This window comes from Podarcis erhardii (genome assembly GCF_964252035.2).
Source record: "Podarcis erhardii genome assembly, chromosome: 7".
Classification (NCBI taxonomy): Eukaryota; Metazoa; Chordata; class Lepidosauria; order Squamata; family Lacertidae; genus Podarcis; species Podarcis erhardii.
This window is the reverse complement of record NC_138511.1, coordinates 13,102,151-13,129,706: the sequence shown is the minus strand read 5'-3', so window position 1 is coordinate 13,129,706 and position 27,556 is coordinate 13,102,151. Positions and strand designations below refer to the sequence as shown.

Below are 27,556 nucleotides of genomic sequence, written 5' to 3'. Positions count from 1 at the left end.
TGCTGTGAGAACAGGAGGCTGGGTTAAAAGGGCCAAAAGGTTCTTCTTATCGTCTTATCCTAGGATGGGTTTTGGCAATTAAAAAAATACTACAGTAGATGAAAGGGACGCGGGTGGCGCTGTGGGTTAAACCACAGAGCCTAGGACGTGCCGATCAGAAGGTTGGCGGTTCGAATCCCCGTGACGGGGTGAGCTCCCGTTGCTCGGTCCCTGCTCCTTCCAACCTAGCAGTTTGAAAACACGTCAAAGTGCAAGTAGATAAATAGGTACTGCTCCGGCGGGAAGGTAAATGGTGTTTGTGCGCTGCTCTGGTTCACCAGAAGAGGCTTAGTCATGCTGGCCACATGACCTGGAAGCTGTATGCCGGCTCCCTCGGCCAGTAAAGCGAGATGAGCGCTGCAACCCCAGAGTCAGCCACGACTGGACCTAATGGTCAGGGGTCCCTTTACCCTTTACCTTTACAGTATAAGAAAGGGACGCAGGTTGTGCTGTGGGTTAAACCACAGAGCCTAGGACTTGCCGATCAGAAGGTCGGCGGTTCGAATCCCCACAATCGGATGAGCTCCTGTTGCTCGGTCCCTGCTCCTGCCAACCTAGCAGTTCTAAAGCACGCCAGTGCAAAAAGATAAATAGGTACCGCTCCGGCGGGAAGGTAAACGGCGTTTCCGTGCCCTCCTCTGGTTCGCCAGAAGTGGCTTAGTCATGCTGGCCACATGACCTGGAAGCTGTACGCCGGCTCCCTCGACCAATAAAGCGAGATGAGCGCCGTAACCCCAGAGTCGGTCACGACTAGACCTAATGGTCAGGGGTCCCTTTACCTTTACCTTAGCATGCTTAACAAACTACAATTCCCAGAATTCCTTTGGGAGAAGTCCTGTGCTTTAAATGCATGGTATGTAGTTAGTGTTGAGTTCTACGTTCTACTCTATGGACGCCCTGAAATGAACAAGCCTTGGTTAGTCATGCCTGTTAACATCAATGGGTCTACTCTGAGTAGGAGGAGTAGCAAGGGCTGCTTCCCAAGGAAGACAATTTTGAATCAGAGATGGAAAGAAGATAAAAGTCTCGACCAGAGAAGAATGGCAGATTAAGTTGATGGAAACGGCAAAAATGACTGGAAGAATCAGAAATCAGGAAGTCTAAAATGTCAATAAGGAAGGGGGAAAATTTAAAATTTATCTTAAAAACCATTGTAAACAGTTAAAATTGTTAGTAGGATTAGAATAACACTTTAGTTTAATGGTGAATTTTGGATATACTGTAATAGAGATGTCAAAGACTTGAATTATTATAAAAGATTCAGGAGGAAATGACTAACAATAGGACCCACAAAAGGGAGGGGAGAATTCCAGGAGATTCCTTAGAATCTTGTTTTCATGTTATATGTTGGATATGTGTAAAACTGTAATTTGAAAAACCAAATAAATAAACACACTCACCTCAATTTGGAATCAGAAGGCTAGGATGGGCTATCAGGGTGTCAAAGGTCAGGGTAAAGGAACACACTTTTAATGTCATAATATATCTTCAAAACATGATGAAAGCCGTACAACGAAGGTACAAGAAATCAAATCTGTATTTGCTAAAATATCCCTTGTGGATAGGCCTTGGTTGCCACCTAGTGGTCATTGTATGTAAGCTCAGCCTTTGCTCACTGTAACTGATTTAACTCTCTTGCAGGAAAAAAAGACAACGCAGAGTCTTGTGGCACCATGAAGACTGACAAATTTATTGTTTTTTAGACAGAAATGGCTGAATTGGGACACAGATTAATTAGACGCATGGCACTGCTTGATCCTAACTGTTTGGGTCTAACCATAGCCTGGGGTAGCTTGGTCGGTAGAGCACAAGACTTTATCTTGGGGTTCTGGGTTTGAGTCCCGTGTTGGGTGAAAGATTCCTGCATTACAAGGCACTCGACTAAATGGACCTGATCTGCTAACATTCTTATATACTGCCCATAAATATCCACATCGACAGTGACTTAGGAATCTGCCTAGTGCTAACTGGAAGCGAAAATGAATGCTGGACACTAAAGCATAGCAGTTTGAGAAAAGCGTCTTGAGATTTTGGGTGCCATAGGAAAATCTGGTTTCCCAGTGTGTTATGTACTGAGTTGAATAGGATCCAAAATGCAGCAGTCTGATTGGTCCTAGAACAATAGGATCCAGAATGCAGCAGTCTGATTGGTCCTAGAACAGTAGGATTCAGAATGCAGCAGTCTGATTGGTCCTAGAACAGTAGGATTCAGAATGCAGCAGTCTGATTGGTCCTAGAACAATAGGGTCCAGAATGCAGCAGTCTGATTGGTCCTAGAACAGTAGAATTCAGAATGCAGCAGTCTGATTGGTCCTAGAATAGGATCCAGAATGCAGCAGTCTGATTGGTCCTAGAACAGTAGGATTCAGAATGCAGCAGTCTGATTGGTCCTAGAATAGGATCCAGAATGCAGCAGTCTGATTGGTCCTAGAATAGGATCCAGAATGCAGCAGTCTGATTGGTCCTAGAACAATAGGATTCAGAATGCAGCAGTCTGATTGGTCCACAGGAGCCACTCAATCCAGCTCCAGGTGGAAGTGAATCCGCAACCTGATTGGCCTACAAGTGAATCCCGGAATTAGCCAATCATGTGGGGCCCATTGTGTAAATAATGTATATAGAGCAGAAATTCTGGGGGAACTTCCATTCCTCCTCACCACTATGAGCTGACTAAAGAGCATGAAATCCACTCTCGACTCCGAGTATATTTCACAGTGCACCCTCCCTTTCACAAAATCCCGGGGAGAGGGCCTTCTCGGGCACCATGGGAAAGTCTGTTTTCCCAGTGCACCCTTCCACTCAAGCTCCATCCTCCAAATAAATAAAAATTTATAATAATAAAAAAAAACCAGGCAAGAGCTCCAATTGGGTGCAATGGGAAAGCTGATTTTCCCAGGGCCCCCACCCCTTCACACAGCACCCACAAACCCTGGCAGCAGCTCTGTCTTTTGCAGCGGCATCCTCTCGCAGTCTGGGCGGTAACGCGGGTGGTTCAGCAAGTCTGGGCCTCTCTCCTCCTCTCTTGAATTCGGGGGTCCAGAAAGGTGGAGGCGACTTGCCCCTGGGCTCTCTTGCAAAGCAGGACAGGTGTGCCCTTGGCTTCCATTGCCGATGGTCACGTCAAGCGGCTTCGTCCCGTGGGGGCCAAGGGAGCCCCTCTGATCATGGGGTGCTGCTGTGATTCTCTCGTCCGCCAGGGTCTCGGCTGTACATGTGCTCGACTGTTGAGAGAGGAAAACAGCTAGAATGGTGACAGGGAGCGGCTGCCAAGACCACATAACACAGGTCCTGAAAGACATACAGTGGTACCTCGGGTTAAGTACTTAATTCGTTCTTGAGGTCCGTACTTAAGCTGGAACTGTACTTAACCTGAAGCACCACTTTAGCTAATGGGGCCTCCTCCTGCTGCTGCGCCGCTGGACCACGATTTCTGTTCTCATCCTGAAGCAAAGTTCTTAACCTGAAGCACCATTTCTGGGTTAGCGGAGTCTGTAACCTGAAGCATATGTAACCCGAGGTACCACTGTACATTGGTTCCCAGTACGTTTCTGAGCACAATTCAAAGTGTTGGTGCTGACCTTTAAAACCCTAAACGGCCTCTGTCCAGTATCCCTGAAGCAGCGTCTCCACCTCCATCGCTCCAGCTCCGAGGGCCTTCTAGCGGTTCCCTCCCTGCAAGAAGTGAGGTTACAGGGAAACAGGCAGAGGGTCTTCTCGGTGGTGGCACCCGCCCTATGGAACGCCCTCCCACCAGATGTCAAGGAAATAAACAACTACAGTGTTGCAGGTTACATATGCTTCAGGTTACAGACTCCGCTAACCCAGAAATAGTACCTCGGGTTAAGAACTTTGCTTCAGGATGAGAACAGAAATTGCGCAGCGGCGGTGCGGCGGCAGTGGGAGGCCCCATTAGCTAAAGTGATACCTCAGGTTAAGAACAGTTTCAGGTTAAGAACGGACCTCCGGAACGAATTAAGTTCTTAACCCGAGGTACCACTGTATCTGACTTTTAGAAGACATCTGAAGGCAGCCCTGTTTAGGGAAGCTTTTAATATTTGATGAATTATTGTATTTTAATATTTTGCTGGAAGCCGCCCAGAGTGGTGGCTGAGGAAACCCAGACAGATGGGTGGGATATAAATAATAAATAATAATAATAATAATAATAATAATAATAATAATAATAATTATTATTATTATTATTATTATTTTCAAATAGCTTCTCTCCCTCTCTGCATGTAAGCAGTGACATTGGGAAATCTGTACTAGAGGAATTCAGTTCCTTCCCTGCCCCCCTTCATTTTTACAATGCCGTATAAATGGATCGGGGCAATGGCCCATCTAGGCCAACATCTTCTTCTTGCCCTGATGGGGGAATCCTACAAGCAGGATCCATGCACTAGAGTACCCTCCCCCAGTGGCGTAGCGTAGGTTGTCAGCACCCGGGGCAAGGCAAGTAATTTGCGCCTCTAACCCCTAACCTGCCGCCGCTGCCAGCTTCTTCTTGCTGCTGCCTGGGCTGGGGTATTTACGGTAAGGTAGTCATGGCGGCGGCGGCGGGTCCGTGTCAGGTGATCTGAGGCGAGTTGCCGCTGGCGCTGCCGCCCACACGACGCCGTTTGCCCGGAGGAGGAGGGCAGAGAGGCGAGGAAAATGCAACATGGCCCAGCAGCTGCAGCAGCGGCGGCGGCGGGGCTGTGAGGAGGGGCTGCCTGCCGGGCCCTCGACGCGCGGGGACCGCGGCGAGCGCTGAGAGCCGCTGCCTGCCGGACGCCTTCAGCCCGGACGCGCGCACAGCTCGTCAGTTCCGCGAGACATGGGGCTCTGCTACAGCCTGCGCCTGAGGCTCTTCGGTGACTCCGGAGGTGGCGAGCGCCCCCCCTCAGATGTTGCGCCTGTGGCTTCTAGCAACTGAGATTCAGAAGCGTTTCTGCCTGCGACTGGCAGAACACAGACATCTGTGGCTCCTCCATAAATTTGCCCAGTCCTTTTTTAAAGCCATCCAAGTTGGTGGCTGCCTGTGGGAGAGAGTTCCGCAGGCTAACACTGAAGGGCTTTCTTTTATCGGCCTTGAATCTTCCAACGCTCAACTTCATTGGATGTCTGTGAGTTCTAGCGTTATGAGAGAGAAGGTGGGGAAAAACCTTCCTGTACCTATTTTCTCCACCCCATGCTTAATTTTGCAAACTTCTATCATGTCGCCTCTTGCATGCCTTTTGTCTTATAACAAAATCCCAAACGCTGTAGCTCAGTGGGGGTGCAATTGCTTTGCATGCAGGTGGTTCTGGGTTCGATTCCCGACATCTCCAGGTAGACCTGGAAGAGGCTCCCTCAATATCCTGGAGAGCTTCTGCCGGTCCACTGTGGCAAGCTGGCAAGCATGTCTACTGTTGCCACAGCCATTATTATGGGGATTAAGGTAAAGGGACCCCTGACCATTAGGTCCAGTCGCGGCCGACTCTGGGGTTGCGGTGCTTGAAATATACTCAGAGTCGCAAAGTGATTTCATGCTCTTTATTCAGCTCATAGTGGTGAGGAGGAATGAATGAATGTCCCCTCAAAGTATCTGCTTTATATACATTATTTACACAATGGGCTGCACATGATTGGCTAATTCCAGGCTTCTACTGTAGGCCAATCAGGTTGTGGATTCACTTCTATCTGGAGCATGATTGGGTGGTTCCTGCTAACCAATCATACTGCTGCATTGTTCTAGGACCAATCAGACTGCTGCATTCTGAATCCTATTGTTCTAGGACCAATCAGACTGCTGCCTTTTGGAGCCTATTGTTCTAGGACCAATCAGACTGCTGCAGTTTGGATCCTATTCAACTCAGTACATAACACCCCTCCCCTCTAAGTTCCAGTCCTGCCCGGAAGGTCGCATTCATAGTCCTCAAGGTACGCCGGTGGCCTACGTGTGCGTTGCGGCCTGGGGTGTTCCCTGGTCCGGGGTTCAGGTTCTGGCTCGTGTTCCAAGGATGGGGCTGTTTGGTCTGGCGCAACCGGCTCGCTCAGTCGTGGTTCTGGTTCCGGTGTCCTTTCGGCCTCGCGGGTCCTCTCTGTATTTACTGATTCTGCCTCTCCTGCTTGCCCCTGCTGCTCTATGGGCCTCACTGCCCCACTGTTCCCTTGGGACTCCTCTGACCTGTCCTCCTCCTCCTGGTTTTCTCCCGGGAATCGTCGCCGTATCTGGTCGCAGTGGCAGCGCCAGCATTGCCCCCCATCTGTTAGCACCTCGTACGACACGGGGCCCGTGACCCTGGTGACTGTGGCAGGTACCCATGCAGGGCCTGCCCCAAAATTCTTTGCGTACACTGGGTCCTGGGCCTCGAAGGTCCGGGGGTTCCTGCCTTCCCCCACCACTACCTCATCCTGAGCTCTATCGGGGTGAAGGCGGTCCAATCTGATTGCAAGGCGCCGACCCATTAGTAGTTCAGCGGGGCTCCGGCCAGTCGTTGAGCTGGGGGTGCTGTGCTGTGCTAGAAGGAATGTGGCAAGGCGGTACTCCCAATCCCCTTGCGTCATGCGGCGAAGGGTGTCCTTGGTGGTCCGCACCATGCGTTCTGCTTGGCCATTGGTGGCAGGGTAGAATGGCGCCGAACGGATGTGGCGGATGGCGTTCTGCACTGTGAAGGTTTGAAATTCTCCTGATGTAAATGCAGTCCCGTTGTCTGAGACGAGAGTGTCAGGGAGCCCGTGGGTTGCAAACAGCCTGCGTAGTACCCGGATGGCTGCGGACGTAGAAGTGGACGGTACCAGTGCGACTTCCAGCCATTTGGTGTAGGAGTCCACCACTATGAAGAATGTTTTCCCCTGAAAGGGGCCAGCGAAGTCCACATGCAGGCGTGACCATGGTGCTCGGGCGGACTCCCAGGACTGGACTGGGGCCCTTGGGGGATCTGGGCGGGATTCCTGGCAGGCCTGGCAGTGTTTGACCCAGGCCTCTATCTCTCCGTCGATCCCCGGCCACCACACATAACTCCTGGCAAGGGCCTTCATTCTTACTACCCCTGGGTGTGTCTCGTGTAGGGCTGTGAGGACCCTTTTGCGGAGGGGCTGGGGAACAACGACCCTGCTTCCCCATAACAGGCACCCCTTGTGGGCTGACAGTTCATGTTTGCGGGTCGTGTAGCCGGCGAATTCTGGCCCGGGGCTGCGGCTGGGCCATCCCCTCCACACCCAGTCCAGGACCCGGGAGATGACCCTATCTTTCTTGGAATGGTGTGCAACTTCTTGTGCCTGAATGGGGCGGTCAGGAAGCAGCTCCAGGCTCATAACCTCTTGTGCAGGTGCTGGGTCGGGGCCTGTTTCCGGTAGTGGTAGCCTGCTGAGGGCGTCTGCATGGCCCATCGCCTTTCCAGGGCGGTGAATCAGTGCATACTGGTAGCTGGCAAGGAAAATTGACCACCTGAGGACGCGAGGAGACAGCACTTGGGGGGTCTGCTTTTCGGGGGCAAACAAGCCAAGCAACGGCTTGTGGTCAGTCACCACGGTGAAGGGCCGCCCGTACAAGAAATCATGGAATTTTTTTACTCCCTTCACGATTGCCAGACCCTCCTTGTCGATTTGCGAGTAGTTCCGCTCGGTTTCGTTGAGTGTCTGGGAAAAGTATGCTACCGGTACCTCTCTTCCATCCGGGAGTTGGTGTCCCAGGACAGCGCCGATGCCATAGGGCGAGGCGTCGCATGCTAGCACCACCGGCAGCCTCTCGTCGAAGTGTGCCAAGACCGAGTTTGAGACAAGCAAGTCCTTGACTGCCTGGAATGCGGCCTCCTGGCGCTGGCCCCACACCCAAGGGGCCCGCTTGTCCAGGAGTCTGTGTAGGGGCTCCGCTACCGCCGCCTTGTGGGGAAGGAAGGAATGGTAAAAGTTCAATAATCCCAAGAAGGCCTGAAGTTCAGTCTTGTTCTTGGGCGCTGGGGCATCACAAATGGCCCGTACCTTGTCCCCAGTCGGGTGAACCCCTTCTGCATCCACCATAAATCCCAGAAAGTCCACTTGAGGCACTCCTAGTAGACATTTTTCCCGCTTCACCTTGAGACCCGCCATCTGGAAACGGTGCAGAACAGTGCGGAGGCGGTCCTCAAACTCCTCTGGTGTGGGCCCGGCAATCAACACATCATCAAAGAAGGGGGTGACACCAGGAATCCCTTTAAGGAGAGAGTCCATTAGATTCTGGAATATGCCTGGTGCCACGCTGACCCCGAATTGCAGCCGCTTTACCCTGAACGCTCCTCTGTGCGTCACAATCGTCTGTGCCTCTGCTGTGGCCTCATCTACTGGCAGCTGTTGATATGCTTGGGCCAAGTCCAGCTTGCCAAAAATTTTCGACCCAGCCAGGGTGGCAAGGACATGGCTGACCACTGGCACTGGGTATGCATGGGCCATGAGGGCCTTGTTTATGGTACATTTGTAGTCTGCGCAGATGCGGACCGAACCATTAGGCTTGACGGGTGTGATGATTGGGGTTTCCCAGGGGGCATTAGGCACCGGCTCCAGCACTCCTTGCTCCACGAGTCGGTCCAATTCCTCGTCTATACGGGGTTTCAGGGCGAATGGGACCCGGCGGGCCCTGAGCCTGACTGGTCGTACTGCGGGGTCAAGCTGTAGAGCAATGGGGGGGCCCGTATACTGTCCCAATTTCCCATCGAAAACCCCCGGAAACTCCTTGCATATGGCGTCCACGTCCACTTGTAAGCTCATGTGGTTCACCCCGGTGATGGCTAGTCCCAGTGGTCCAAACCATGCCAACCCCAGTAAGCTAATGTAGGGGCCCTTGACCACAAGCAAGTCCAGTTGCCGCGTCCGCCCTCGGTATTGCACCCTGAAGGTCCCCACCCCCATTGTGGGGACCTTACGTTTCTGGAAGTCCCGGAGGGTGAATGGGGCCGGCCTGAGTTTGGGACCCCCAGTAGGACACAGTTTCCTTAAGGTCCTTGCCGAGATTATGGATAGAGTTGAACCCGTGTCAAGCTCCATGCGGCATGGGGCCCCCTCTATCTGTACCTCTACATAAATTTTTTCTACGTTGGGGTGGGGCAACTGGTATACCTGGAAGTCTGTGAGCTCCGTCGAGTTGCCTTGGTGCGTTGGGCCCCGGGACCTGGGGCTCTTGGATTGGTCATCTGATGCCTGGCTTCGGGTGGGCCGAGCCCGACACACCCGGGCGATGTGTCCCAATTTTCTGCACTGCCTGCACTCTGCGTTGCGGAAACGGCAGGTCCTCCTCTCGTGACTTTCTCCACAGCTTGCGCAGTTCCCTCCTTCTCGTCGAGGCAGCTGTGGTATGTGGGCTGCTTGAGTGCGCTGCTGTACTCGGTGCACCTCCTCCCTGTCGGATCCCGAGTCGTTGGTGAGGTCTTCGTGGTGGACCCTCGGTTGGGACGGCTGGCTCAGCCGTGCCTCTTGCGTCGACCTCTCAGCAGCTTCCGTTGCCAGGGCCTCCTCCAGAGCGACCTGGAACGTTAGGTTCTTCTTAGCGTAGAGGCGTCGTTGCAGCTTCTCATCCTTCAGGCCACCGACGAAGCGGTCACGAAGCATGTTCTCCAGCTCTGAGAAGTTGCAGAACCGGGCAGCTTGGCGGAGAGAGGTCACAAACCCAGTTATGGTTTCCCCAGGGGCTTGCCGCTTTGCGTAGAAGGCATTTCGACGAGCCACCACTGAGGGCTGTGGCGAAAAGTGCCCCTTCAGCTGTTCCATTATTGTTTTGTATGGAACAGTAGCGACGTCTTCAGGCGCAAGGAGAGCCCGGGCGATTTCAAATGTCTCCTCTCCGCAGACGCTGAAGAATATTGCCCTCTTCTTGGCGTCTTCTTCATCGGTGACCCCTTTGGCTTCTAGGAGGAAGGTGAAACGGGAGGCGTACGCTTCCCAGTCTCCAGATGCTGGGTTGAATGGCGAGAAGCTGCTGTCAGTTGCCATTCTGAGTTCCTTGTGTCCCGGAGCTGAAGCCTGGATACACGGTGCGAGGCAGCGGTGCGGCAGGTGGCGGTGCTGCGGTGCTGTGTGTGGCAGTCAGCTCAGCGGGATCCCACCTTCGTCGCCAGTGAAATATACTCAGAGTCGCAAAGTGATTTCATGCTCTTTATTCAGCTCATAGTGGTGAGGAGGAATGAATGAATGTCCCCTCAAAGTATCTGCTTTATATACATTATTTACACAATGGGCTGCACATGATTGGCTAATTCCAGGCTTCTACTGTAGGCCAATCAGGTTGTGGATTCACTTCTATCTGGAGCATGATTGGGTGGTTCCTGCTAACCAATCATACTGCTGCATTGTTCTAGGACCAATCAGACTGCTGCATTCTGAATCCTATTGTTCTAGGACCAATCAGACTGCTGCCTTTTGGAGCCTATTGTTCTAGGACCAATCAGACTGCTGCAGTTTGGATCCTATTCAACTCAGTACATAACAGTGCTCATCTCGCTTTACTGGCCGAGGGAGCCGGCGTACAGCTTCTGGGTCATGTGGCCAGCATGACTAAGCCGCTTCTGGTGAACCAGAGCAGTGCACGGAAAGGCCGTTTATCTTACTGCTGGAGCGGTACCTATTTATCTACTTGTACTTTGATGTGTTTTCGACTGCTAGGTTGGCAGGAGCAGGGACCGAGCAACGGGAGCTCACCCTGTTGCGGGGATTCGAACCGCCGACCTTCTGATCAGCAAGTCCTAGGCTCTGTGGTTTAACCCACAGCGCCACCCGCATCCTTTATGGGGATTAAATCAGGTCTCAATCAATGGATGAAATTATGTCAGCCCACTATTTCAGAGCGATCAACGCCATACTTTCTGGATGGAGGTGAGGCTGAGTTCCATCTTCTTCTTCTGCGATAACGCCGGATTCCAGTGACACACGAGGCTATCGTTCTGGATGCTGTAATTCTTATTCCCAAGCAGCCAGTAAGTCTTCATTTTCCCTTTTCCCTGCCCAGGATGAGAAAGAAAAGGGGAGATTTTTAAACCCTCAGCCTAGCCAAGGTGATGTAACCATGTGTGTGTCTGGGTGGGGGTATTTGGGAATTCTCAGAAGCCAAAGAAATCGGCACAGCCGTGAAATCAGGGGTTCAAAATCAGCGTCGCTTCAAATGGTTCGGTCCGCCATCTTGATTCAAAATGGCACCCGGTTGCATCCAGACACAGGCAAAAACCAGCTCCTTGATCTGAGGAACCATAAACCAAAATGTGGTCAAAACCTGTGCAGTTTTGAGAGGGTCCGTCTGTCATCTTGATTCAAAATGGCACCCAATGTTTCCAAACATAGATGCAAACATGCTTCTTGGTTTTGTGCAACATTTGGCCAGGATATCTCAAGAGGTGTGCAAACGCACAGCAAATGGAAAAACAACTTTCCAAAACATAAAGTCAATTATTAGGTATTTGGTGTATTTGGTAAATGTAATCAAATTTTTAAAAATAATAATAACAGGAAGTTATTTCCATCCTCTTTTTCTTCATATATAAATCCAGATTGGATCGCAGCCAGTGCTGCTTGTAGACCCACTGAAGTTAGTGGATGTGAGTGAGTTTATTAATTTCAACAGGTTTGCTCTGTGTTGAACTTAGTCAGAAACAACCCAGAGTGTGATATCTGGCTCAAACTGGTGCACCCTAGAAATCTCACTTCATTTTTTAAAAATACAAAATAAAGTTACTAGTCCTCAAGACTAACTTAGGTCCCACTAATTTCAAATTAATACAACTTAGTTGGATACAACCTATAGTTAGTCCTGTTCAGAGCAGACCCATTAATCTCAAGGGATCTCCTCTGATTAAAACTGAGTTGGGCACAACCCCACTGTAAGCTCCTTGGGGCAGAGAACTCGCCTTCCTTTCTCCTGCAAATGCCCCAGGCTGTGCTAAATGAGTGGAGATAATAGTAGCAGTCACCTTCACTTCAATCTCCCCTCTTAGCTCAATGTCATAGGCATCGTCCTTCAGCAGCGCAAGGTATGTGGCTGAACTGATGTGGATCTTCTGAGCTGCGAAATGAGTTATCAGAAGACACATAGTTAAACGAGGAGCTGTCCTTGCGCCACCTCCTGGTCAAAAGAGGAAACTGTAGGTCAAACCCCTACAACCCATAATCCTCCTGGTTTGTTTGTTTGTTTGTTTGTTTCTTGATTGATTGATTTACTACAGTGGTACCTTGGTTCTCAAACTTAATCCGTTCCTGAAGTCCATTCCAAAACCAAGGTGCGCGTTCCCATAGAAAGTAATACAAAATGGATTCATCCATTCCAGACTTTTAAAAACAACCTTTAAAACAGCCAACATGAAATTCAAAATTGTAAAAAAGAAAACTTAATAAAAAATTATACACCCAGGCCCACATATATATGATGTCAAGAAATAACTATACAACCTTTAAAAGACATCTGAAGGCAGCCTTGTATAGGGAAGTTTTTAATGTTTAATTACGTTTTTGTATATGCTGGACTATTTATGTATGCGACCACGGTTGCGGCGATGTTATTGGCCCTGAGATGGAAAGAAGATAAAGTCCCGACCAGAGAAGAATGGCAGATCAAGTGGATGGATTATGCCGAAATGGCTAAAATGACTGGATGAATCAGAAATCAGGAAGACCAAATTTTTAATAAGGAATGGGGGAAATTTATAACCTCCCGGCATCCTTAACAAACTACAATTCCTAGAATTTATTTGAGAGAAGTTGTGTGCTATAAATGCATGGGGTGTTAACAGTGTGAGCGTTCTACTCTATGGACCCAGTAAAATTAATAAGGCTTGGTTAGTCATGCATGTTAACATCAGTGGGTCTACTCTGAGTAGGAGGAGTAGCAAGGAGTAGCAAGTACAGTGGTACCTCGGGTTACAAACGCTTCAGGTTACAGACTCCACTAATCCAGAAATAGTACCTTGGGTTAAGAACTTTGCTTCAGGATGAGAACAGAAATCATGCAGCGGCGGCACAGCAGCCCCATTAGCTAAAGTCATGCCTCAGATTAAGAACAGTTTCAGGTTAAGAACAGACCTCCAGAACCAATTAAGTTCTTAACCCGAGGTACCACTGTAAAACAATTTGGAATCACAGTTGGAAAGAAGATAAAGTCTCAAAAAGGAATGGGGGAAATTGATAATTTATCTTAAAAACCATTGTAAACAGTTAAAATCGTTAGTAGGATTGAAATATCGCTTGTAGTTTAATGGTGGATTTGGATACAATGGAGAGGTAAAAGACTTGGATTATTATAAAAGATTCAGGAGGAAATGATTAAAAATAGGACCCACAAAGGGGGGGGAGGGAAGTACAGGAGGTTCTTTGGCATCTTGTTTCTACCGTATTTTTCGTCCTATAGGGCGCACTGGCCCATAGGACGCCCCTCTTTTTTGGGGGGGGGGAATGAATAAAAAAAAATTATTTCCCTCCCCAGCTGCGGCTGCCACCCCAAGCCTTGCGCACAAATGCCCGAAGCACAGGGCACCCTCCGGAGGGCTCCGCGTGCTTCGGGCGGCAGGCTGCCGCCCCAAGCCTCGCGCGCCCGGCGGGACCTCCCGCCGGGTGCGCAAAGCTTGCGGACACTCGCCGGGGCTGCAGGCTGCTGCCCGCAAGCCTTGTGAGCCCGCGGGAACTCCCACCGGGCTTGCAAGGCTTGCGGATAGCTTCCTGAAGCCTGGAGAGCGAGAGGGGTCGGTGCGCACCGATGCCTCTCGCTCTCCAGGCTTCAGCAAAAGCCTGCATTCGCCCCATAGGACGCACACCCATTTCCCCTTCATTTTTGGAGGGGGAAAAGTGTGTCCTATGGGGCGAAAAATACGGTATGTTGTATGTTTGATATGTGACTGTAAGATTTTAATCTGAAAAACGAAATAAAAAAACAAAAAACCCTGAACAGAATAATGCAAACTGGCTGCAATGGCAAGCTCTCTGGGATCTTGTGGGGCAGAGGGGCGTGGAGGGAGGTTGTGGGGGGCACAGCCACTCACGCAAACTGGTGGACTCCATACGAGAGGCCGTGTTCACCGTGTCACCAAAGAGGCAATATCGAGGCATTTTGTGTCCGACGACGCCAGCCACACACGGACCTAGGTGGGAGAAACAGGGAGAGGAAGAGAAGGGTAAATGTCAGGGCAGACAGAGATGATTTGTTGTTCAATAACATAAGAAGAACCCGCTGGATTAGGCCAGATCCACTCCAGCATCCTTTTCTTATGGTAGCCAATGACAGTGGTACCTTGGTTCTCAAACTTAATCCGTTCCGGAAGTCCATTCCAAAACCAAGGCGTGCTTTCCCATAGAAAGCAACACAAAATGGATTCATCCGTTCCAGACTTTTAAAAACAACCCCTAAAACAGGCATTTACAGTGGTACCTCGGGTTAAGAATTAATTCGTTCTGGAGGTCGTTCTTAACCTGAAATTGTTCTTAACCTGAGGTACCACTTTAGCTAATGGGGCCTCCCGCTGCTGCTGTACGATTTCTGTTCTCATCCTGAGGTAAAGTTCTTAACCTGAGGTACTAACTCTGGGTTAGTGGAGTCTGTAACCTGAAGCGTCTGTAACCCGAGGTATCACTGTACCATGAAATTTACTATCTAACGAGACCATTGCTCCATAAAATGAAAGCAATAAACAATGTACTGCAGTCACAGAATCAATCAATACAGTAGTGGAACTGGGTTCCACACAGTCACAAAAACAAAACGGGTGAAAAAACCGCAAAAACAAAAACGAAAAATAAATGGCAAAAACAGACCTCAGTGTAACACTCAAAACGGAAGTGTGGCACTCAAATTGGAAGCGTAACACTCAAAACGGAGCACGTTCGGCTTCCGAAAAAAGTTCGCAAACCGGAACACTTACTTCCGGGTTTGCAGTGTTTGGGTTCCAAGTTGTTTGAGTACCAAGGCGTTTGAGGACCAAGGTACAACTGTATATGGGAAACCAGAGCACAAGAGCTCTCTCCTTGCCAGTGTAGTGTAGTGGTTAAGAGCGGTGGACTCGTAATCTGGTGAACTGGGTTTGCTTCCCCGCTCCTCCACATGCAGCTGCTGGGTGACCTTGGGCCAGTCACACTTCTCTGAAGTCTCTCAGCCCCACTCACCTCATGGAGTGTTTGTTGTGGGGGAGGAAGGGAAAGGAGAATGTTAGCTGCTTTGAGACTCCTTAGGGTAGTGATAAAGCAGGATATCAAATCCAAACTCCTCCTCCTCCTCCTCCTCCTCCTCTTCTTCTCCTCCTCCTTCTCCTTCTCCTTCTCCTTCTCCTCCTCCTCCTCCTCTTCTTCTTCTCCTCCTTCTTCTCCTTTTCCTCCTCCTCTTCTGTGTAGGCAGAGCATAGCCATTGTGGCAAGTAGCCATCAATAGCACTCGCCTCCTCCATGAATTTGTCTAATCCTCTCTTAAAGCCACCCGCATTGATGGCCATCCCTGCCTCTTGTGGCAGGGAGTTCCATAGTTTAACCTTGTGCTGCGAGGACTGAAATTCAGGAGATTTCTGTCGCGAATCTCCCAGCATTCAGCTTCATTGGATGTCCTCAGATTCCAGAGGGAGAAAAAAAATTGTTCCCTGCCGTGCTAAACTTCTACACGTCACCTCTTACTTGCTTTTTCTCTCAACGGGAAAGTCCCAAATGATGCAAACTTTCCCTATAGGCGGAGTCGCTCCATTCCCTTTATCATTGCAGTCACTGATTTAGTTAAATAATGTGCACTGCTTGAGTGTAGAACGACAACAACAACCCGACACAAATCAGTTTACAAAAAGAATAAAAATGAAAGTATTGGGTTTTTAAAAATCAGTTAAATGCCTTTAAAAAATGATTAAAATTGACAGAAAGGTGAATACCAAGTCAAAGAGTTGGACACCGCTGCCCCCATGTGGCTGCCTCTTCTCCATCTCTGCCAACCTGTCTCACCTGTGTGAATCCCAGCCCGTAGCTGCAGTTTGCCGCTGGGCATGTGGGGTATCACAACTTGCCGGACGGCAGCCACCAAGTCCAGAGCCATCTTGGCGATCTCATCGGCATGCTTCGTGCCGTTCCTCTCTGGCAAGCCGCTCACGACCATGTAGGCGTCCCCGATGGTCTCCACCTGGTGGGGAAGAGGGACCCAAAAATTGTGGAATTGGAAGAGACCTTGAGGGTCATTTAATCAAGATCTGAGCAAAAATATAAAACATGCTTTTGGTGGCTTGGTCACCAGGCAAATTACTACTACTACTACTACTACCACTACTGCTGCTGCTGCTACTACTACGGGACGCAGGTGGCGCTGTGGGTTAAACCACAAAGCCTAGGGCTTGCTGATCAGAAGGTCGGCGGTTCAAATCCCTGTGACCGGGTGAATTCCCGTTGCTCGGTCCCTGCTCCTGCCAACCTAGCAGTTTGAAAGCACGTCAAAGTGCAAGTAGATAAATAGGCGGGAAGGTAAACAGTGTTTCCATGCGCTGCTCTGGTTCGCCAGAAGTGGCTTAGTCATGCTGGCCACATGACCCGGAAGCTGTACGCCGGCTCCCTTGGCCAATAAAGCGAGATGAGCACCGCAACCCCAGAGTCGGCCATGACTGGACCTAATGGTCAGGGGTCCCTTTACCTTTAAGCTAGTTTGTATCTGGGACGCGGGTGGTGCTGTGGGTTAAACCACAGAGCCTAGGACTTGCCGATCAGAAGGTTGGTGATTCGAATCCCCACGACAGGGTGAGCTCCCGTTGCTTGGTCCCTGCTCCTGCCAACCTAGTAGTTCGAAAGCACGTCAAAGTGCAAGTAGATAAATAGGTACCGCTCCGGTGGGAAGGTAAACGGCGTTTCCATGCGCTGCTCTGGTTCGCCAGAAGCGGCTTAGTCCTGCTGGCCACATGACCCGGAAGCTGTACGCCGGCTCCCTCAGCCAATAAAGCGAGATGAGGGCTGCAACCCCAGAGTCGTCCGCGACTGGACCTAATGGGCCCCTTTACCTTTACCTCTACTACTATAAATTTATTTTTACCTGCCTTTTACCCTAAGGGTAATTAAGACACAATATTAAAAGCAGTTTGAAATGACTTACAATCTCAAAAATAGGCATCCCAAGTGTCAAAAGAGGTGCATCTCCAGCAAATCTTTATATATATATATATATACATATGGTTGTCAATCACATATCCAACATACAACATAAATACAAGTTTCCAAAGAACCTCCTGGACTTCCCTCTTCCCCTTTGTGGGTCCTATTGTTAATCATTTCCTCCTGCATCTTTTCCTATAATCCAAACCTTTTGGATTATGTCCAAAATTCACCATTAAACTACAAGTGTTATTCCAATCCTACTAACTGTTTCTGCTGTTTACAATGGATTTTAAGATAAATTATAAATTTCCCCCATTCCTTATTGCGTGGACAGGCGGAGTCCCCAGATCCCGAGTGGTCCCCCCGTCATGTGGAATAACGACTCTAGACAACGTGCTATGGGATTAAATTGGCCACAACTTTATTAAATTTCAAATGTGGGTAGACCTTGGCTCAGGCATTGGGCGTTCTCCCTCCCTAGTCCCCAGCCGGGGACCTAGGGAGCATCAGGGTTATCCAGTGTGTGTGGGGGGGATGGGCCGGCTCTGGAGAACATATGTTCAAGCAGAGATAGCCGCCCCCGTTACGCCGCCGCAGGGGAGAGCAATGACGACCTTTCGGCGTACGGCCAAAGCCTCCCTTCAAAAACCCCTTTAACGGGGAACCCTGGTATCGCCGCCGCAAAGAGGAAGATGGACTAAAGGATTCCGTCCAAGGCCTGATACCGCCAAAGTTGTGACGTTTTGCTACGGGAAAGGCAAAACCTGCCAATGCAGGGAAATTCCTTTCCGGCCCTTTAACAGCGACCTTATCGTAGCAGCGCCCGCATACCTGTGGAGACAGGTTAACCTGCAAAACCTATGAAGAAAAGTTAACCTGCAAAAGAAGACATTAACTGAGGGTGGGTAGGGTGGGAGAAGCTCTGGAGCCAAGTGAGGATTAACAATTAAGATCCACCCTCTATTGTGTGGGCAGGTAATCCCTCCCCTTACCTGGCCTGGTTTCCCTGGCAACACTTCCCCCAGGTGGGATTGGACAACTCGCTGGGGTAGGCGGGGACCTCCAGGTATCCCCCCTGAGGGAAGGCAAAGCCTATGCTGATGGGGCCACTCCAGATCCAGGGCTGCACGCGTCCACGCAAAAGGCGCCCCCCGTTTTAAGTGGGGAGCGGTCATTAAAATTTTGATCTTCTTGATTTCTGATTCTTCCAGTCATTTTAGCCATTTCAGCATGATCCATCAACTTGATCCATCAAGTTGATCTCCAGAAAACCTTACGTTGCTTGTTGTTATTATTCACAATGGCCCTGCCAGGTAGGGCCCTGGAGGGAAAGCGTTCTGGCCACTCCGTCATTTTTGGGTTGCCCTCTTCTTTTCCTGCCTGAGAAGTCTTCCCTGACCACCCCGATGCTTTAACAAAGCTGGAAGCCACTGACCTTGTAAACGTCATAGGATTCAATCCGAGTATCGAAGCAGACGTAGAGGTTGTTGAGCATCTCAACCACCTGTAACGGGGTGCAGGAGGCGGCGATGCTGGTGAAACCCACGACATCCGAGAAGAAGATGGTTACCTGTTGTGGGGAGATGGATTGGGCTGTATTATCATACCTCATAATCATAAGGAGAAAATCCAAAACTATGGCTATGAAGCAATGGGAGTTCTTAAATGATTCTTTACAAAACCAGGGCTCGACTATAAAGATCTGGTTGTGTTTAGAATAATCTTGTGCACAATATAAAAAATACAAAGTGAGACATTAAGATAGATAGATAGATAGATAGATAGATTCTTTATTGTCATTACACAAGTGCAACATTGCACAAGTGCAACGAAATTGGATGCCATCCCTTAAAAACAACAAAAGCAAAACAACAACAACAACCAAACAAACCACATTCCAGCCACACCCACACCCACACCCATCAAACTCCCAGGTCACACTATCGAGTTACTGCATTTAAGAAGGCCACAGCTCTTGGATAGAAACTATTTTTCAGTCTATTTGTCCTTGACTTGATGTTTCTGTATCTCCTGCCAGAAGGCAGTAGTACAAACAGACTGTGTCCCGGGTGAGATGCATCCTGCAGGATATTGTTTGCTTTCCTAAGACAACGGGAACCGTACAGTTCTTCCAAAGATGGGAGGGGATGACCAATAATCCTTCCAAAGATGGGAGGGGATGACCAATAAGGAAATCCAAAGGGATGAAGAACAGAGGATCTGACGAACGGATTAAAAACGCGTGAGGCAAACGGTGGAAGTCTTTTTTTTTAAAAAAAAAACAAAAACACTTTTTAAGGTACAGACAAGATGAAATTATAAAATTGAATATAAATATAGATGGAAAACGGCTATGTATAGTGAATACTTATCTACTTTTAAAAATTTTGACCTATGATCCTTTTCTTTTACTTCTTTCTTTTTTCTTTGTTCTTTTTTTTCTTTTTTTCTGATATCTTATCTTTCATTTCACTCCTTTATTGTGAATAGCATTTTATAGAGGTATAAATAACTGTAAATATGAAAAGAGACAAAGTATTCTCTATTTTTTTTTCCTTGGTTATATGTATTTTCTTTTTCTTTTGTATTTTCTTTTGTTGTAAATATGTGTGTTTTCTAATCTGTACTTAATAAAAATGTAATTTAAAAAAAATTATACCTCTCCAACAAAGGGGGCTGGCTCCTGGGTTACGGGTAGAGCTGGCTCCAGGTTGGGGGGGGGGTTCCATAAGGTGAGCACTTTCCTACTGTAGGGGTGCCCCAGGCCTACTTGGAAGTAGAGGGGAGGCGGTGGTAATAGTGCGGACTCACCAAGTTGTGAGATGCAATCCACTGGGAGCAGTCAAATACAACATTCCTTGTTTTCCTAGAGTGGACATGCAAGGGGATGTTGGTCCAGCCAGTCAAAACTTCCTGTACCTCCTGGGCTGGAGCATCCTTCCTTGCATGTGACTAGAGGTGGGCGTGACCTTACCTGTTCAGGTAATAAAAGGACGAGTCACGCAGCACCCCTTCCCTCTTTTTGACTTCCTTCGTCGTTTGACCAGCTTTTAGCTAGGACTGCTCCGCTTGCTCTCAGCTAGCAGAAGCACTGGGATTATTCCCCCATATGGGGTAGATCCACATGTACATATTTGTAACTAAGTCTGCCTTCAGGAATCCAACTGTGAACTGATGTGAGTAAACTTCTTTTATTGACTTTCAATAAGATTGTTGAGTCTTTATTCTTTTAAGAGGAATTAAAGGGAATTTGAGGGATGTGGGTGGCGCCGTGGGTTAAACCACAGAGCCTAGGACTTGCCAATCAGAAGGTCAGCGGTTCGAATCCCTGCGACGGGGTGAGCTCCCGTTGCTTGGTCCCTACTTCTGCCAACCTAGCAGTTTGAAAGCACGTCAAAGTGCAAGTAGATAAATAGGTACCGCTCCGGCGGGAAGGTAAATGTCGTTTCCGTGCGCTGCTCTGGTTCTCCAGAAGTGGCTTAGTCATGTTGGCCACATGACCCGGAAGCTGTATGCTGGCTCCCTTGGCCAATAAAGCGAGATGAGCGCTGCAACCCCAGAGTCAGTCACGACTGGACCTAATAGTCAGGGGTCCCTTTACCCTTTACCTAAAGGGAATTTACCAGGAATATACAATTCAATCTGAAGACAGACTGAATTGTATAATAGTGAGAGGCTTACACAAGCCTGCAACCAGCTATCTTCTGTGCCTGTGGGGAATGTAACTCTGCTACATAAAGAAACTCACTAGCGCAAGTTAGGGAGGATATTAATAAACAATATATCCTCTCCTGCCACGCTGAACATTCCCACACAAGTGTCCCTATTTTCCAGGGACAGTCCCAGATTTACAGAAACCGTCCCAGGTTCTGATTTGATCCTGGAATGTCCCACTTTTCTTTAGGACATCTCTATGTTCAATGGAGAAAAGTTGAAGGGTATGGTCAGACGTCCTTATTTTCATCGGAGAAATGTTGGAGGGTATAGAGTTATCTGACCCACGAGCCACCTGAAGGCAGTTGTTTAAATGTTTAATGTTTTATTGCATTTTTATATATGTTGGAAGCCACCCAAGAGTCAGATGAGCAGGGTATAATAAATAAATAGAATAGAATAGGACATCCCTATTTTCATCGGAGAAATGTTGGAAAGTATGTGCTCCCCCTGGAGCTGCCGTTTTAATTTCCCATTTTAGCATCTTGGGAAATCAAAATGGCTGCTCCCAGACCTTCGCTAGCGGGACTGCTCTTTAAATTTCCCCACAATCCATTAAAGCATGGCCACCAACATGAGCATTGTGGGAAATAATAGTGGCTGCCCCCAGACATTGTGGTGGCTGTTAGCAGGCTGCTTTTCTTCCGGGCCAAACCATCACAGGACAAGTGTTTAAGCAGCTATCACATCTACACAATAGATAGCCTTGTGCTTACGTGTTTATTACATTTTTGTCCCACCTTTTTCTCCGCAGGAGATCCAGGTGGCTCACTCATTTAACCCCCACAACAACCCTGTGAGGTGGGTCAGGCTGAGAGGCAATGACTGGCCCAGTGAGTTTCACAGACTAGTGGAGATTCGAACCCAGGTCTCCCAGGTCCCAGTCCAGAACTCTAACCACTACACTACTCCAGGTTTGGGAAAACAGCTCCACAGCAGGATTTGAGGAAAGATGTCTTTCCTGTGATTATAAAAAGCCCTCTTTGATATTCTGTCCTAAAGGCTGCCCGGATCCTCGCTTAATTCTTCGTTTTCCCCCTCTGAATTCCCTATAGCTGCCACAATTATCTCCAGATGTCTTTCTGCAATTCTCTCCTCCAAGGCTTCGTCTTTGATGCCGAGGGTTCTGATCCGGCTGTTCGTAATTGCTCAATTACGGGATTGTTTAGGAAATTACACCTCTCGTTGAAATGCAAATGTAATTCTTTGTCAGGGTGGGGCGTGGTCAAGAGGGTTCCCCCGCATGACGATCCCCGAGCACCCAGAGACGAGAGAGGAGATGGTGAAAATGAGGTCGTTTATTTCCCTGCGAGTTACCATTTCCTGGCAAACCTTTGGGGAGCAGAAGGCGTTTCAAAATGGTTGCCAACATGTGACCACCCAAGAGGTGCGAGGGAACTATGAGGAGCAGTAGCTCTTCATAGAATTGCAGAGTTCAACTAGTCCAACACCCTGCAACGCCACTGCACCCCACTTACTCTCCTTTTGATTCTTATCCCTAAGGCATAAAGACAACAGCCGATAAAATCTTTTGTTATTGAGAATTTTAGACTGTCTCGCCAGAGTGGTGCATGCTCTAGTTATCTCTTGCTTGAACTACTGCAACGCACTCTATGTGGGGCTACCTTGGAAGGGGACCCGGAAACTACAACTAATCCAGACTGCGGCAGCTAGACTGGTGACTGGGAGCGGCCACCAAGACCACATAACACCGGTCCTGAAAGAACTACATTGGCTCCCAGTACGTTTCCGAGCACAATTCAGTGTTGGTGCTGACCTTGAAAGCCCTAAATGGCCTCGGCCCAGTATACCTGTAGAAGTGTCTCCACCCCTATCATCCAGCCCAGACACTGAGGTCCAGCGCCAAGGGCCTTCTGGCGGTTCCCTCCCTGCGAGAAACAAGGCTACATGGAACCAGGCAGAGGGCCTTCTCAGTAGTGGCGCCCACCCTGTGGAACGCCCTCCCACCAGATGTCAAAGCGAAAAACAACTACCAGACTTTTAGAAGACATCTGAAGGCAGCCCTGTTTAGGGAAGCTTTTAATGTTTAACAGACTATTGTATTTTAATATTTTGTTGGAAGCTGCTCAGGGTGGCTGGGGAAACCCAGCCAGATGGGCAGGGTATAAATGATAATTTATTATTATTATATTATTATTATCTGAACAAAAAACTGTTCATTTGGCATTTGGGGAAAGGGGTCTGTTGGGAAGCTGAAAGCCTCAAGCCTCTTGGCGTGTTATCTATTTTCATTTATTCGATTTATTTGCAAAATTTCCTACCCTGTCGACATATACCACCACTCTCCTCTGGGCCACGCTTTCAGAATAAAAATCTGCTCATGCTCAGAAGGTATCTATCCATTAAAAAATATTTTGATACTACACTGCGCTACACTACACTGAAATGTTGAAATGTTTCTTTGATTGTCCTTGAATCTTCCTGCTACGCTTGCCATCCTCTTGTGCTACATTGCTAGGATCTCGGAGAGACCAGCGTTCGAATCCCTCCACTTGGAGCTCATTGTAGGGCCTCGGGGCCAGTCATTGCCTCTTGGTCTAACCTACCTCACAGGGTTGTTTTGAAGATTGACTGAGGAGGGAGATCACTGGGTACAACGCCTTGAGTTCCTTGGAGAAAAAAAGTGGGATTTAAAGGTTAATAATAATAATTTTTAAAATGTAACATGGTGGGGAACATTTGAAGGCTGAAAGATGCTGTTTCTAGCAACCCTGAACTCACTGGCAGAGAAAATGTGGCTGGTTTCTCACTGTTTTGTAGGATGTTTTCGATGGAGATGGTTTGCTACACTGGGACCCTTTGGGAGGAAAGGTGGGATACAAATTTTATTATTTATTTATTCTCTGCACTGACTGCCCTTGAGCGACATCCCTGAATCGAAGAGACCAGGCTAGCGGTGTGCAAGGTGTGCAAGTCACCTGTGACGGCATTTTTACCTGGTCGTAATTTTCTGCCTCCACATGCTCGCGTTTCCTTAGCTGCTTGGCAACGGATTTGGGCAACATCTGGTGCAAGAGGTCCTCAGCCAAGCTCCGCTCACGCTTCAAATCCTCTGTCCGTTCCTTGAGGCTCCTGGCGTAATTGCGGATCCAATCTGTCATCTCCTTGAACGACACCAGGACGATGGGGTAGATGAGGCTGGCGACCGCCAGCAGGCAGATCTTGAGGCTCACCAGGGAGAGGATATCTCTGGATTTCTTGCTGAGCCTCTGCCGGCTCTTCTCCCACAAGCAGGCCTGCAAGGAATCCAAGTCCTTCACCAAATGCTTGTCCGGTGGCAATGGCGAGGGTGGTGGGGAGAAAACTGGGATGCCCCCATATTGGGTGGAAGAGATGGAGAGGTTTGGGTTCTCTGCCCAACACCCTCGAACGCTTTCAGATGCGATGACGGCATAGGTCAGAACGGCAGACATTTGGTACCACAGGCCTTGGGCGTCCACAGAAGCTGATGGAGGCATCTCTTGGGACTTCAGGAAGCCTCCTTTGGTTCTGAGGATGGCTCTGAGGGACGCCACGTCAACCCAATCTGGGTTCGACTTTATCGCTTCAAGGTCTTCCTCAGGACTCCCAAACACCTCGAGGATTTCGGAAACAATCCTGGACCACGCGAGACCCATCACCGCCGCTTGGGTGCCGTTCAGCTTCTCCCTGATCTCGCTGGCGAAAGTTTGGCACCCAAAGTCTTCCTTGCATGGCACCTGCAACACATGGTCCTTCCCTCCGGATCCCTCGCAGGAAACTGCAAATTTCCCCAACGCGCGATCCAGGAAGAACGTGTTCAGTGCTTTGCCCTCGCCATCTTCCTGGCTACGAATCTCATCTCTGAAGAGGCTGGCGAGATGGAGGACCCAGAAGGTCTGGCAGGAGGGGATGCTGGCGAGGGCCGCCTTGGCGTTCCTCCATGATTCCAGAGTTTTGCTTAAATCCAGAGAGATGGTCCCCATCAGGGTGGCCACAGAGACCAGGCAGGCGACCAGGATTCGCCTCACTGTCTTGCTGGTGCTAGAGGGACAGAGGCTGAGGAAAGGAAAGGAGAAACTGGTTAATTTTGTCCCCTTCACAAGCGGAAAGATATGCAGACTCATAGAATTGTAGAGTTGGAAAGCAACAGAAGGATCATCTGGTTCAACCCCTGCAATGCAGGAATCACAGCTGAGTCAATATCAATCTCAGTTTTTCTCCCTTTCTTGTTTTCCCATTCATAAGTTCATTTCTCCACATTTTCACGTCACGTCAGGTTTTCCCAGCTGGATAAACGGGACATAAAGTAATTAAAAACAGTTTAAAGCAAGAAGACAACAAATAAATTTAAAGCAAGGCTAAAACCCTAAAAACTGGTGGCAGTTTTAGTCTTCCTTTAGGTGCTTTTGTTGTCTCAAGTGTTATGAATGGTTTTAAATTACCTTATGTGTAAATCGCCTTGAGAAGGCAGTTAATAAATCAATGGTGTGTATCTGTATCTAATCTATATCTGTATCTGGGGTATTTTTTTAAAAAAATTAGACCTGATGAAAAAATTGATGGGTTATTCTTATCTTTTTGGATGATGAATTATTTTTAATGCCAATAGGAATTGGTGGTGTTTGTTTTTTCCCTCTTCCTTATTCCTTTCCCCCCTCTGCTATATTTGTAATAAAACACACACATAAGAGCAGCTCTGTGCAAATAAATAAAAAGAGGGAAAATAGAACAGCACTTTTTTTCCAGAGCAACTATAGTGAAAATGATGCAACTGGACAACAGAGCATTTGATGGTGAGTTAATAGGAGAAAAAATTATTCTGAAAGATTGCTTCATGAATTTGCTGCGGAGCTTAGGATTTTTTTGATGAACCCATAGGGCAAGATGGGGCTGTGGCGATGATCTAGAAATGTGATGATTTAACATCCTCCTCTGCAATAATAAATATCAGCATAAAATTTATTGGTTTCCTACTAAGCCTTCCCGTTTGAAACGAGTCTAGCAAACTAGAAAAGTCTAGCAAACATTTATCTCACACAAATTGGTTTAGATATCAGCTGTTTTATTGATGCAAATGGGGGGGGGAATCCAAAATGGATCGCAAGACGTTTTAGACAAAAATATGAACATTTGAGGGAACAAATGGTTTGCATTTGTGAATAATTTCATTCCTTTCTTAGCTCTGCTTCGGAGCTATTCAATTTTCTGTTTCTAACAATACAAGTTTTTACGTTTCAAGTTAACCGTGCAATTTTTAAAACAAAAACACCTAGCAATCTCAATGTTTTTAAAAAACAGTTTCTAGGTCACTAGCCCTTTCATTTTCTCCTACTGCACCTTTTATATTTAAATCTACGATTCAGTAAAATAATTATACATTGTGGATAGCACAGAACAAATTCGTGTAAATGAAAAACTTAATTGTAATCAATTTCTTTTCTCTGTCCATCTTTGATAATTCTTATCCCCAATCAGTTTGCTTGGCTTGAATTATCCAGCTTTTCACTCAAGAGATGAAATTTAATCTTCTCAGTGGGTTTAACAGTTTGGGGGATTGTTCAGAGGGGATCAGCTGAATAAGGTTTGCATTCTGGTGGTAACTTTCGGTTCCTTGGTTAGTTTATGGTTCATCTGAATAATATTTTTTAAAGCTTTTTATATTCAGAATCTGGTCCATCAATTTGACCAAATCTCAGTCTGTTTCCTTAGCCAGTTTCAAAGTTGTTTGATTGCTGTTTTATGCTGTTTAGATCAATTTCTGCTGCCTTGTTTTTCCTGTATATGAAAAGGCATATTAAATACACAAACGCACACAACCATTCTTTTCTGATAGCTCCCGGCTTCCTAGGTCTCCTGGATCTCTCCCCTCCCTGAAACTTCCCACATTTCCCCCCTTTCCAGTAAAAATTCAGCACAACTTTTCTCCTGGTTTTTGTCTCCTTTACAGCACCTACCTGCAGGTTGCACAGCTGTTCCACGAGTTCCCTTGCCCCCAAACTTGCTCTTCCTTGCTGTTGTCTTGCCTGAATTTGGGTTTCCCCTTGAGTGAAGTCGAGGAGGTCAAAAACCGTTGGCTGCCCACTCCAGACATGGAACCCTTCCCAAACTTGGGGACTGGTAAACAGAGATTATGGGACTTGGCCAGAGATGATACCTTGTTCAAAAGCTCCTTTGATTCCCAGTGCCTGGAAGCAGCAGTTATCCCCCTCTGGAGGCTTGGTAGGGTACCAGTGGCTCTCCCCTCTCTGTGTGTAAAGGGCGGTGCTGATGCTGGAAGAGGAACTGAGATGTCTGTTTGTGGCAAAAGATGGAGAGGACCCACAGAACCATTCCAGGTCCTCAAGCCGTGTTGGCTAACTCCCTGCAAACGGTGGGAGCAGAATTATCTAGCAGCTGTAACTGGGGGAAAGGCGAGTGGTTAGACTTAAATATGTTTGGGATGCAAACTCTAATAAAAATTCATTTGCAAAGTTTTTAAACGTGCACTCGCATGGAAAATTTATTTGCTCATTTATTCCAGCTATTTCTTTCAAAACGTAACGCCAGCATAAAGTGAAAGCGCTCTCTTTATTCATTCTGTGTTGCCAGCTATAGTGCAGATGGGGGAAGCAGTTTGCTCCTGTGTGGTGCACCCTGGCTCTCAGATGGTACAGATCCAGACCCCAGCTTTAAAAAGGCTCCCCGCCCCTGCTGGAACTGAAGGCTAGGACTGTGTTGCAAATAACATCAGTTTTCAAAAAAGAAAAGGCACTAGCTGGTTAATGCTCACTAAGATGAAGCCCCACTGCAGGCACTAGAACAGGCATAGGCA

The 27,556-nt window shown here is 48.2% G+C and overlaps 1 protein-coding gene across 2 annotated transcripts; it reads right to left on the bottom strand.

Moving 5' to 3' along the window:
- Positions 1–2,884: 2,884 nt before the first annotated feature.
- On the bottom strand, positions 2,885–27,556 carry LOC309346784 (uncharacterized protein). 2 transcript variants are annotated; one of them, XM_081870962.1, is made up of 9 exons: positions 26,700–27,556; positions 23,721–24,801; positions 23,331–23,393; positions 18,485–18,619; positions 15,919–16,093; positions 13,989–14,087; positions 11,931–12,022; positions 10,830–10,967; positions 2,885–3,260 (listed from the first exon to the last, which is right to left on the bottom strand). In XM_081870962.1, exons 1-9 carry the CDS (start codon positions 26,834–26,836, stop codon positions 2,949–2,951), a joined length of 2,232 nt encoding a protein of 743 aa, XP_081727088.1. In that variant the 5' UTR covers positions 26,837–27,556; the 3' UTR covers positions 2,885–2,948. The 2 variants fall into 2 exon arrangements, with proteins under 2 accessions (XP_081727088.1, XP_081727089.1); XM_081870963.1 differs by lacking the exon at positions 23,331–23,393.